At 47.0% G+C, this 13,219-nt stretch overlaps 1 protein-coding gene across 1 annotated transcript; it reads left to right on the top strand.

Annotated features, from left to right (window-relative positions):
• The first annotated feature begins 7,811 nt into the window (after positions 1-7,811).
• LOC124696369 (alcohol dehydrogenase-like 7) lies at positions 7,812-12,886 on the top strand. Its single transcript, XM_047229108.1, has 10 exons — positions 7,812-7,946; positions 8,098-8,234; positions 8,417-8,463; positions 11,064-11,389; positions 11,474-11,556; positions 11,649-11,724; positions 11,825-11,889; positions 11,986-12,081; positions 12,178-12,339; positions 12,467-12,886. The coding sequence occupies exons 1-10, from the start codon at positions 7,910-7,912 to the stop codon at positions 12,581-12,583; spliced, it is 1,146 nt and encodes a 381-aa protein (XP_047085064.1). The 5' UTR covers positions 7,812-7,909; the 3' UTR covers positions 12,584-12,886.
• Positions 12,887-13,219: the final 333 nt, after the last annotated feature.

Below are 13,219 nucleotides of genomic sequence, written 5' to 3'. Positions count from 1 at the left end.
CTTAACGTTGATGCCGCATAACTCTGCCTCGCATATTCCACAACTTCTCAGAAGTCAGCAACATGTGTACACGTGTAGTGCTAAAGATTTGAAAAGAAGCCAAAATATCATATTATAAGCAGGTTTTTTTTTCTCGGTGACAGTATTTACCGGAAGGCAACGGAAAATCCGGTTAGAGCGAAATCTCAAAAATCTCTGGAATTTTTCATCCGAGTAACTCAAACGAAGTTTGAACTCAAATTATTCTGGCACAACCTTATGGTTCGTACCAGACACCTAACCACCGTGCAAAAGGAAGATATCTGATACATAGGGCCTATGGCGTCTATTTGATCAATAATTCCAGTTGAAATTCAATTCTAGCTGAATTTTGTTGAACAATATCGGTTATCGGCCGGTTTCGAAATTCTTGGCCGAGGAAAAATTCCTCGACTATAACACAAAGTACGACCCGCTGCACACATCAAAGAGGAATACACCTCAGCAATGAGTATGGCACAGCAAAAAAAATGATGGACATCAGGGAGGTAATCCCAGCCAAATAACAACAACGGAAATTTTGACCAACAGGTCTTACGATTGAATACGTAGAGGTATACCTATGATTCAATGAACATCAGGTAGGCTTCAATGTTCTTAAGGAACAAATAAGATATTAGATAGATCAAACGGAGGACGAGCTTACCTGGCCGGAAGAAATTCACAAACGGAGGTCCAACACACCCCGTGTCCTGCCGCCACAGAGCAATTCCCACTTGTGCACGACAGTTCCTAAAACAAGAACAACAAGCATGTTGCTTCAGTTATACAGCGATAACAACACTGTGATGAAGGGGGAGGCGGAGGGCAACAATAAAACCAGCCGTAGGCTAGGCAAGAAACTAATCCTAGGATAGGTAGGATAACAAGAACCATGGCAGCTGAACGGATGGAGTAGCGAAGGCTAGATCCAAGAGAAATAACCCAACGACGCCCACTCTATATGGAGGAGCTCAACGATGGAGGAGGCGAATCGGGAGGTAACGCATCTCTACTCCAATCAATAGCAACCGAAGGGAGACGAGGAATGACCAAGATTCGGCCCTTGATTCCAAGACCTCCCCTTAACCTGTGCTTCTTCGCTACCAACGCAGAGAGGCCGACGTTGGGCCGACATGGACAGAGCCCACGAAGCAGCATATTATTCCTTGGCCCGATTAACCATAGCGCGCCTAGCTCAGTCTTCGGAGTAGCGGCCCTTTAGTGTTGGCCCAGCCGGGAAGAATGGACTGGCTCGGTGGAAGTCCCCAGGTGTGTGATTGCAATGACAAAACGATCTGAACCGCTAAACAAGATAATCGAACGACTCAGGACGTCTAATCGAGGCTCCTAGGTGGTTCCATTATACTGTTAACTAATTTCTTGTAAAACTTCTTATTAATTAATAACTCGGTGCAACGTTTTTGTGCCCCTGTTTCAAAAATAAGATAAAATAAGGTCATAGATGGTTAATATGGAAGGATGAAGGGTGTTTTGGCACATGGGAGCATATGCTCCCTTTATTTTGAAATGCATGTTACATACATTTTGAAATTTCAAAAAAATTGAAACGAAAAATTCGAACGTACATCGTCACGTGCTACACGCTCACAAAGTTGTTTCATAAAAATCCGATTTGTCGTGTGACGTGTGTAAAAAAGACAAAATTCAATGCTGAAAATAAGGCTTTTCAAGAGATAAATTTTCTCTTTTTTACACAGACCACAAAACATATTGGTTCCCCGCGAAACTTAACGAACGTACGTATATTGTGGAGATGTACATGTAGAATTTTTTATCAAAATTTTTCGACATTTCAAAATATAACTTTTTGACAGAGGGAGCATATACAGCCGGGAGCCGAATTGAATTTCCAAAGGATGAACTTGTTTCAAAGTATAGTCCTTAGAGCATGTTTTTGTATATCCAACAACGAGAGTGGACAAATGGAGACCGAGCTACATGTAGTTCTTTATTTTCAAAATTTTGAAAATCATATTTATAGTTTTTTAAAAAATTGAAAAAATCCTCGATGTAGCCAATTACAGAATCTAGAAACGTCCAAAATCTCAATGTGAAATTCTTAGTATTGTGAGCTACACAAAAATAACAAAATCTGACAAGTTTTATAGTTTTGAAATGTGCAATATTCAATAGATCCACACATTAGCTATTTTCGTGTAGCCTGAAGTACTAAGAATTTCATATTGAGATTTTGCATGTTTGTAGATTCCATTATTGGTTACATCCAAGATTTTTCTTTCAGATTTTTTTTGAAATTAAAACTACGATTTTCAAAATTTTGAAAATAAAGGGCTACATGTAACTTGGCCTCCGTTTGCAGTTTTCAAGCCAACAACATGCTATAAACCATTGCAATGTCATCTATAGCAAGCCTTATAGCTTATATGTGCAATTTCTAAGTTAAAAGATGTACCCCCTCCAGTGTCTTTTAATTGACTCGAATTTAGTACAATTTTGTACTAAATTCGAGTCAAAAAGGACCAGAGAGAGTACTACTTTTTCTTCGAACATGACCCTGACATTAAAAGAAACATCCAACATTACAAAGCACCTCAGCAAAGCCGAAAATCAATGAAATCCATAAGATGCCTTCATTTTCAACATGCAGACCATGTTGACGGCAACATGCAGACCATGTTGACGGTGCGCCGCCGTTGCCACTCCTTACTGAGTTGGAGTGACGTTGTTGGTTGCAGACGGGAAGTCGCCGAACGGGTCAAAAAGACCAGATTTGTCCCGGAGACAAAGAAGAAGGAATAACTGTCGATGAAGCTCCTTGGTGACCCAGAGATCCCCACATTCAAAAGAAGTTCTGGAGAACCACACCACTCTCACAAGCTTCTCGACGTCGCCATCAAGATGGGGCTGAAACCGGGGTGACTTTATTGGAGAAGACACCGCCTCCACCTAAGCGTCGTTCCACCTAACTGAAACCTATAATTAGGGGAACAGAACCCTCCTACTGACGGGGGCTAAGATCCACCCTGCCTCCATGGCCCCTAAGGCCACATAAGCGTGGCAAATCACTGACGGCCGACGAGAGACAAAGAAATCCTAATCGCCTCCTGAGCAGAGATGTACTACTATACCAATACATTACTTACTTTCCACTCTCATAAAGTGCTTAGGATCACGTGTTAGAGCCGGGCTCTTGCATGAGAGACCAGCTACCTTATCTTTCATATTTTCTCTCTTTCAACAAAGCATAAATATAATATTTAAATCCTTACATCATGCTGACTAGGTTTTATTGCACTTACTTTTAGACTGGCCATAGTGGAGGTATAAGATATTATGTGATACTAGCTCCATAATACATGGTATCATGTATTATATTCATAAGAAAATTCACTTTGGATCTCAACCTACAGGTAGCCCGACGTTTTGATAAAAAAAGATTAGCAACATTTTAAATATTCAAAAAATACTACAAAAAATTATAGATGTTGATATGAATGTGTTCTACAACTCTACGAAACTAGAATTAGAAATACCTTATATGTTGGGATTAAAAAATGAAAAAATCTGACAGATTTTCGAGTTCTGAAATTTTATACTCTTCACTATTTAACATGTGAGATTTTGTCCTTTTTGTGCAACCTAAAGTACTGGGAATTTCGAGTTGAGATTTTTTTTCTGGTTAGTAGAGTACATTATTTTCTATCTAGAATTTTTTCTTTGAACTTTTTAAAACTTTAAAATGCTATTTTTGAACCGATCAAAAGAGGGGCTCGGGATCCAAACATCCGCACTCTAGTATCGTAGTCCTATTATATTTATTGATTTGTAGAATTTTAATGTAAAATCGTATACAAGCTCTATTTGACATTAACTTTTCTAGTAATGTGTTCCATGACACGGTATCCACTTATGATACTCTAGTGTTCTTCCTTCCCCTTAATTCGCAGCCACATTTGCATTTTTGTGGAGCTAAGATGCATAATACTAGCTAAAGCCATCTCCAGCGCTTTGATCCGATGCGGGTTTTTTTCACGTGTCCGTTTTGGTCGGGGACAGATGCAGAGACAAGTCCCATTTTTTTTTTATATAAAATTGCATATATTGGAAACATAATTTACATAGAGAAAATAATTTTTTTTGAAGCGAGGCAAAAGACTTGCCATTTTCATTAATAGAGAAGAAGTACAGAATTTGGCCAGTTTATTAACGGAAAACCGGCCGAAAACCGAAACAAGTGCCCCGACACTCGTCATGGAGCACGACCGCCGCGGGGGCACAGAGCCACCCTGGCAACCCACACAAGATACGCAGGCCTCCGAAGCGAGAAGTCGTCGCGGTTGACCTTCAACGTCATCGTCATCACTCTTCGGCCGACTCCGACTTCACCGAAGAACCAACCACCAAGACCCCGCCGAAGCGGCATCGTGAAGCTCAAGCCGGCCACCGCCAAACAAGCGACTCCTCGTGAAGCAACGGGCAGCTCCGACTCCGATGACGAGCTCCGAAGAGGATAAGCGCAAGACATGCGCCGAGGAAGATCATCGCCGGAGGGCCACCCAGACAGGTCATCGTACGCTGCTCAAATGAAGAAACTCGACAAACCATAGCAGCTCCGACTCCACCGCAAGCGAAACACAAGACGAAGAAGCTCGGACGCTCGCTGAAGCCAAGGTCTTGACGCTACCAAAACATCGCTCACCACCGCCATCGTTGCCACACAAGCCACCACACGGACCTCACACATCACCGGCCACCCGCCGAGATGCCGTACAAGTCCAGCCTCGGGAAAGCACGTTGGGGAACAAAGTCTTCAAGACGACGCCCCCAAGAGGGAAGCGACGTGGATCGACGCCGTCGTCCGGCCCTGCCACGGCCTAGGCTTTCACCCGAAGAACTAAGCTCCGGGAGCGGAGGAGGTCGAAGGCTCCATGAAGGCCCCCAAGAGGATAGCGACATCCGCAGCTGCCGCGCCATCGGCTTTCGCTCGGAGCAGCCGAACCTCCGCACTCCCACGTTGCCGAACGGAGATGAGGGAGACCCACAACGCCGCCGGCCTGCGAACCACCGGCACAAGCACCTCCCACGCGGCGACGACGCCACACCACGTAGGACCACCAACCTCACCGCCGGCGGGAGCCGACGCCCGCCGCAACGAGCAACCGACAACAACCGGCAGATCACCACCCGCAGAGGAAGAAGCAGGGGAGAGGGGCCGCCACCCCGCTCACCCTCGCCGGACAGCAGCCGTGAGCCGCCATCGACGCCGCCACATCTGGGAGGAGCCGGAGCTCCGCCCGCCGCCGCGCTGCTTCGAACCACCGGGGGTGCAGATGGGGCACCGAGCCAGGCCGCCGGCCGACGACCCGGAGCAAGCCCGGGCAGGCCCGCAGGAGCCCATCCGGGCCCGCAGACGCGCCGCCAAGCCCCACCGCGCCCCGCCGCACCACCTCCGGCCCCGACCTCGACCCGGCCACGGACCACCGGCCGCCCGCAGCCCCGCCGGCGCCCAGCCGCCGGCCCACCGCGCCCGCCGCACATCGCCGCGCCCAGGCGAGCTCCTCCTCGCTAGGGGACGCGGGAGGGGGAGAGAAAGCCCCGCCGCCACCTTCCCCGGGGGCGCGCGCGGCTTTGCCGGGTCCCCTCCGGCGGCGGCGAAGCGAGGGAGAGGGGAGGAGGGGCGAGAGGCGGCGGTGGCAGGGTTCCCCCCTGTCGCCAGAGGAGGGCGACGCGGGGGGAGAGACGATGGTTACGTTTTATAGAGAAAATAATAACATATGCACAAAAATAAAATGAAAAATAGATAGAAACCCTGGTCTTCGTTGTTGTTGGTTGGGTCGATGAGCTCCGACAGGGCCCAAGGATACGACAACATGACCATCGGATGCGCTAGAGCTGGGTCGTTGCTGCTGGCCACTAGTCCCACAACAACGTTGGAGGGGCCTGCGCGGCGGCACATGCCACTAGTCCCACAACAACGTTGGAGGGCCGCTGCTGATGGCGACACTGAAGGGGCCTGCTCAAGCGCATGCCACAAGTTCCGTGCGGCGCTGCCACGCGAGGTGGCCGAGTATGTCATCATGCACCTCCTAGCCTAGGATGTCCTTGCCGCTAAAAAGCTCCCGCTCGACCATGACTGCCAGTTCTCCGCTCCGTAGTCAAAGTTCTCGTTACCGAGGAAGCCCGCACGCCGACGCGGGTCCCATTCCCATCACGTGTATGTGCCCCACGCGTAGGAGTTGATGTTGTACGCATGGTCGATGAGCAAATTAGGCAGCATGAGTGCCCGACAACGCCAGATCTCGTCGCTCGCGCCCAGCCTGTGGAACCGGTGCACCTGCACCTGACGCAAGTTGCACGGCCAACCGGCTGGGATGTGGACATCGTCCCACCCTACCGATGTTCTTGTCTAGTAGATCGACCACTCCACGTCTACTAGGGCATACTAGCGGTTGCGATTCGTCGGCTTGGGCCACGAGGACCCGGCCTCGTGGTCATTCTCCACCCCCCTAAACGACCACAACTTGCCCATGGCCTCACTGAGGAGGAGTTGCCAGTGGGCTGGAGACAAAACGTTCCTATTGTAGCAATGACCATAGGGCTGCATGGACTGGAGAGCGCAACCAAACGCCTTGAAAAGGGACTGAATATGGCCGCCATAAATGCCAACGCTCGACTCTAACGCGTGTGGCATTGTTGTCATTTCAGAAGGCGGAACGACCCATTAATAGAAAGACATAAGGCTACCATCGCCTGCCAATCCTGGGGCGTCCGTAGAGGACTAAAGTGGGTGCCATGACACTGTCAGACGGATCCGGAGCGGAAGCCTGTCTCATACTGACCGGGCGTCACATTGCCCGCCTAAATTTATGACTTTTTCCCTCTCCACATGTCCGCGCCAACCAAAAACAAGCACCAGGAAGATTACCCTGTCCACCATTTTGTATCCATCCGTACCGCCAAATGTCCCGTTCATGACGAGTGGCATGTAAACAAGCATGAGAAAAGTTGCCGCCGTGACGATGGAACGGTACGACAATTCAACCATTCAGAAGATCCTCTTGTCCTACTTCTATCCGTTCTGATGTAAAACGTTGACCCCGACTATGAGTACAACTTAATGCATGCATCGCAAATTGCCGCCGTGTCGATGGAAGGGTGCTACAATTCAACCATTCAGCAGCTCCTCCTGTCCTACTTCTACCCGTTCTGATGTAAAACGCTGACCCCAACTATTGAAGTATGAGTACAACTTAATGCATTGCTGTTCAAATGCAGATAGTCACCTTCGTACACAGTGTGCGTACTATATTTGATTGACTTTTTAAACTAAGTAATCATTAAGAATGCGGTAGATGTGAAGAGATAACCGTGCTCCGGGCATTGCAGAGCCCCCGCCATTTCCTGGGCGGCATGATACAAGTATGTGATAGCTGGTATGGAAAGGGAGGCGGCAAAGGTGGAGAAATAATGGGTGGGGCGCTAGAGTTTGGAAGGAGATGATGACCTACTATCCCTTGAGGTTTATTCTCATGGAATGAGATACAAGCACCCTTCTAGCCATCCAACCGTTCTTAACCTCTCTAAAATCTCAAATTGTGAAAAAGCACATCCTTGAAGTGTGCAATCGGCACGACGCCGGAGTTATTTCCCTTGTCCAGGCAGGCGGCACGTGCCTATAGTTTTGCTACGTGCGTGCTCCGACGATGGACCAGGCTAAAGCATGCGAGATGCAGATCGATAGCCTTTTTGGCTCTTACCAACATGAAGGAAGAAAAATGCAGGCCCATATATATAAGGACGACGGTATCCTGCCTGGCTTCGCTATCGAGTTCAGCTCCTTCGAACACTCCAATCACACACCCCAGCAGGGCAGCAGCGCTTCCTCCGCTATCGTCTTCTCTCGTCCATGGAGGACAAGTGCCCCGAGCCCATCCGCTGCAAAGGTACGCAACTAAAATCTATATATCTCCGAGCTTTTCTGCGTAAATAAACCAGCCCCTCGACCTTGGTGTTTGCTCTCCGTCCGTCTTTGTTTCCGCCTTCGCGGCCATGGCTAACCACCGTGCCTCCCTGCCGCCGCCCGGTGACGAGCAGCGGCCGTGTGCAGGGCCGCCGGCGAGCCGCTCACCGTGGAGGAGGTCGTCGTGGACCCGCCCAGGGCCTACGAGCTCCGGATCAAGATCGTCTGCACGTCGCTCTGCCACAGCGACGTCACCTTCTGGCGCATGAAGGTAAGGATCGCTCGGCCCCATCTCATTTCCCATCGCCCGTGTGTACGCCATTGTTGCTGCGATTGTTGCTTGCACAGCGACTCACGTTCAGCACAGCCCGCACGCACAGCTGCTAGCGGCTAGCCCCACGTACACGTGTGAACACTGGACACCATTTATGACTCGTGCTGGGTACGTTGCAGGACTTCCCCGGCGTCTTCCCCAGGATATTCGGCCACGAAGCTTTCGGGTAAGTTCTCCCTTCTCCCTTCTCCGTCCTCCGTCCTCTTCTTTGGAAACTTCTGTGCACTCGTTGAAGATTCCGCATGCGACTTGTGGCTGGCATCTCGGCCGTTGATTTTACTAACTCCATTTCAAAATAGTTGTCACAGCTTTGTCTATGTAACGTATTTTTAATGTGTTGATATATCAATATTTAGGAAAATATGTGACAAATACTTTTGATCGGAGGGAGTACAAGTCAAGTCTGTAGTCACCTCTCGGGCTCTCACGATGTTCTTTTTCTGCTGTTGAAAGATGACTACTGTGGCGCGTAAGACGTGAATATCACCTCATTGTCACAGATACGCTGGTAAATTAGGAAATGACGTTTTTGCTCAGCGATCCTTCACTTTCGCAGTGTAGTAAGCCACACGGTTTGCGCGCGGTAGACAGCACACTCTTTTGAGAGAAAGCCTTTGCCATCACAACCTGCGAAAGAGTTTTCCTAATAACAAACAGTTACTACAATGAAGTACACATGTATACTCACTGTTATTACGTATACACCCAGTCACTCACGCAAATGCCTCTAGAAGACTAGAGTCGATAAACTTTAAAATTCACGATGTCGCCATCCCCAAGTTGCTAGCGACGAGACTATCTGGAAAAAATTGGCAAAAAAGTTAGGCAGATAGTTTACTAATTTAGAGGTCGAAAAATTAAAACCAGGCTACATCATCCAACATCCAACCAGTGGCTAGTTCTTAACTTTTATAAACGAGATTGGGGGTGTGGGGGTAAATATTGATTAGTCCTGTAATAATAGGCAATGATCAGCTAACTAACATGTTCATAAGAGACATCAACCACGTTGACAACCAAATAAAATTGTTTGTTTAAGCTATCATCAACCTTGCAAGTAGCCAAAATTGTATTGCTGTTGAGATTCTGTAACAATTGTTTTGTCTTCATGATCAATACTGAAGAGTTAAGCGTTCTCATTGATTGTCATCTACTGATAAGAATAAGTTTGTCTGCGATTGGCCGCTGATTTTGTGTCTGCTCCTCTGGCACTCATGTGGAATAAGATTTCAGGCATTAACTTATTATAGGCTGCTGAAATATACAATAACATTTTAAAAGTAGGTGCCACCTTGCCACTATGCACAAATACTTTGAAAATGTTAGAAGTCATTTGGACGAATGCACTATGTAGAAATGTCAATCATATTGGATGCATACCCTCCTTTACGTAAAACCAGACAGAATTAGTCTGACTAACACATTAGCCGTCTTGGCGTCTGTAGAAATCATAAAAAAATCCTTTAGGTAGACGAAAATGAGAATTATGGGCCACCTTGGTGTACAATAAAGGTGGACAATGCAACAACGAGAAGATAAGTCTACGCGAGCACGGCTCTCTAATCATATGCTAACGTTAACTAAGGCTAAAATCATAATAAAGTGGCATTCAAGTGTTTGTAAATGTTGCGTGCATGAAAGAGCATCGATATGTTATTCGTGGAGAGATGGAAACTTAAGAGTCCTTTGATGTAACTTTAAAGTTTGGCAATGTTCTTTATTGGTCTCTTTTGCTTAGTTTCTCATTAGGCCTAAATGGACTACCAACTGCAACTGAAAGCTTCTCAGAAGTATACATAGGTGTTGACTGACTTACTATGTTTCATGCCAACTCAGCCTAAAAGTATGGGTATACTGATATAGGATTATCCCAAATTCCCAATGACATATACCCTGAGTCACCTCTATTCCAAGTAAATAGTGAAGGCCACTGAGAACTTCTAGAGAATCATTTCTCAACTCATGCAGCAAGCCTACAACAGCTACAGAACATGAGCTAGCGGCTATTATATCATCAACATAAATAATATAAGTATCATATCATTACTTTTGTGAGAAATAAGCAAAGAAGCATCTGAATTAGAAAGGAATAAAGCCTAGTTATTGCAGTTTGGAGCTAAATCCTGAGTACCTTAATTAAATCAGGGGCTTGTTTGTTTTTCCATAAATAGGGTATAAAAGTTACACGAGTTTCACCATTCGAAGTTTCGAACAAGTGGTCATGGTTCTCCTGGTTGATATTTTAGTTTCATATCTTTAACTACCTTTTGTGCATTATACATAAGCATATATTATGTCTCGTGTAGAAAAATCAAATTGGATGGATATAATTGGTTTTCCTTAATCTTCATTTATTTAGTTTAGTTTGATTTTCTCGATGTGCATATCTTATTTTCCAACATTTCTTATCTTTTTTTACCTTCTAAACATTTTTCTCTTGGCGAAAATCAAAGTCAATAGGGTCTATTTGGTATTCCCTAATTAATAATTCAATTTTTTATGTTTGATTTCCCTCGTACAAACTAGATTTTTAAAGATATATTTCCTTCATCTCCATTTGATTTTTTTTGCCAACCTTCAAAACATGCTTTTGTTGTTGTAAAGAAAGAAAGAAAACAATTTATTACTTACTCAATTCATAGTAGTTGTCGCTGATTTGGATGTACCTAGGCATATATGGAAATACTTCGGAATGTAAAATCCACTTTTAGGGGGAGAAAGATGTGCCAAAAATCGTGATTTCTTGTGGCCGGTGATCCGTGACAGGGTGGTGGAGAGCGTGGGCGAGCACGTGGAGGGCTTCGCCGCCGGCGACTCAGTGGTGCCGACGTTCCTGTCGCAGTGCAGCGAGTGCACGGACTGCAAGTCGTCCCGGAGCAACGTGTGCTCCAAGAACCGGTTCGCGGTGCGGGCGGGGATGCCGCGCGACGACACCACCAGGTTCCGCGACGCCGATGGGAACCCTGTCCACCACTTCCTCGGCGTGTCCAGCTTCAGCGAGTTCACCGTGGTGGACGTGACCCAGGTCGTCAAGGTCGACCCGGCCTTGCCGCCGGCCACGGCCTGCCTCCTCAGCTGCGGCGCCAGCACTGGTCAGTACTGTACTCTTCACGTTTGGAACTGCCAGCAGTAAGTAGTTCTGAATTCTGATCGGAGTCGCACAAAATGTTTGGCAGGGGTCGGAGCGGCATGGAAGCTGGCTAAAGTCGAGCCGGGGTCTTCAGTTGCTATCTTCGGCCTCGGAGCCGTGGGTTTGGCGGTAACCTAACAGATACAGAATTTGACTCTGATAGTACACACATTTAGCCATCGAATTGCATCGTAACTGTATGTGCAACATTTCACCGTCAGGTGGCTGAAGGAGCCAGGATCTGTGGAGCGTCAAAGATCATCGGCGTGGATTTAAACCCAGAGAAAGATGAGCTCGGCAAGGCCCTTTCCCCGTTTACACCATGATGATGAAACTGCTCTGAATACTTGAACCGTTCTGTTGTCTGACGCATTTAGACCACTGCTCCGTGTTTCAGGAAAGAAATTTGGTGTGACACATTTCATCAATCCAAAAGAACTTGGAGAAAAAACTGTTAGCCAGGTGACTGCAGACTAGCTTTCAACAGTGACTTACGATGTGATCAATGGGTCCACCGAAATTGTGCGCTCAGACACCTAATTTTTCCATGGTAAACAGGTGATCGTCGAGATGACTGACGGCGGTGCCGACTACTGCTTCGAGTGCATCGGGCTGGCGGCGGTGATGAGCGACGCGTTCCAGAGCTCCCGGGAGGTATGCACGAGTACAAATTTTTAGTTTTATTTTCATTTGTCATGTATAAATATGACTTTCACTTCCTGGCATGGCTTGCAACGTTGGAACGTTTAGGGATGGGGCAAGACGATCATCCTAGGAGTTGAAATGCACGGCGCCCCTTTGTCCATTCCATCAAGGGAGATCCTCCATGGGAAGTCCGTCATGGGGTCGCTCTTCGGAGGCGTGAAACCTAAGCAGGATATTCCGATTCTCGCCGAGAAGTACCTGAACAAGGTAAGATTCAGAAACTCATCAGACTGATTGTCATGCGTGATGTCGATAATCGGCTCTATGTTTCTGCGAGATCTTGATTCAGAGAACCTTCCATGTGTTCACATTTTGTCTGACGCGGGTAACACAGGAGCTGGAGCTGGACAAGTTCATAACTCACGAGGTTGCCTTCAAGGACATCAACACGGCATTCGACCTGCTGCTGCAGGGGAAGAGTCTCAGGTGCACCATATGGATGGATAAGTGATAAAGCTGCATAAATTGGGGAAACAGGCAGAGGACCAGCCAGCTGTTGGTGAAGTTTGCTGCTCATTCCAGTATGAAATAATTGGGTTTTATTGCTGCCTCGTGTAGTCCTGTGTGTGTGCGCGCGCGCGCACTGCATGCAACTGCCTATGTCTAATCAGCTTCGCCTCCACGCCGCTTCGGGCTTTCCTAGTTTCATGATGTATCCCCAACCTATCTGTTAGCTGCTTATGTCTTCTTGGAATCCATTTCAGCTACTGATGCAAGTTATTTTGGGATGTAATGCCTGCGAAGCTTTGAAGAGAGACCAAATAATTTCTTTTTTTCGAAATGGAGGAAAAATCACTCCAGCTGCATTCAAGGGATGCAAATGATTTTTTATTAGATTATTCACAACATCTTACAAAAGCAATACAAAAGATTAAACTCGAAGCCACCTCGCTAAACCTACAGAGGGATAAAGGGAGTGAAACTCACATCATCCAAACACCAAATGCCTTCCCAAGCCGCTCAATAACAGGTGAGAAGCACATTCAGTCAAGCAGACTCTCAGCACACGCCACAGAAATCACTACCGCCGTCTTCCTCCCATCCATATTTAAGAGCGATCACCGCATTGACCTTGCTAGACCTGCCT

Source organism: Lolium rigidum, chromosome 3, assembly GCF_022539505.1.
Source record: "Lolium rigidum isolate FL_2022 chromosome 3, APGP_CSIRO_Lrig_0.1, whole genome shotgun sequence".
NCBI classification, from domain to species: Eukaryota; Viridiplantae; Streptophyta; class Magnoliopsida; order Poales; family Poaceae; genus Lolium; species Lolium rigidum.
This window is presented reverse-complemented; position numbering and strand designations above follow the sequence as displayed.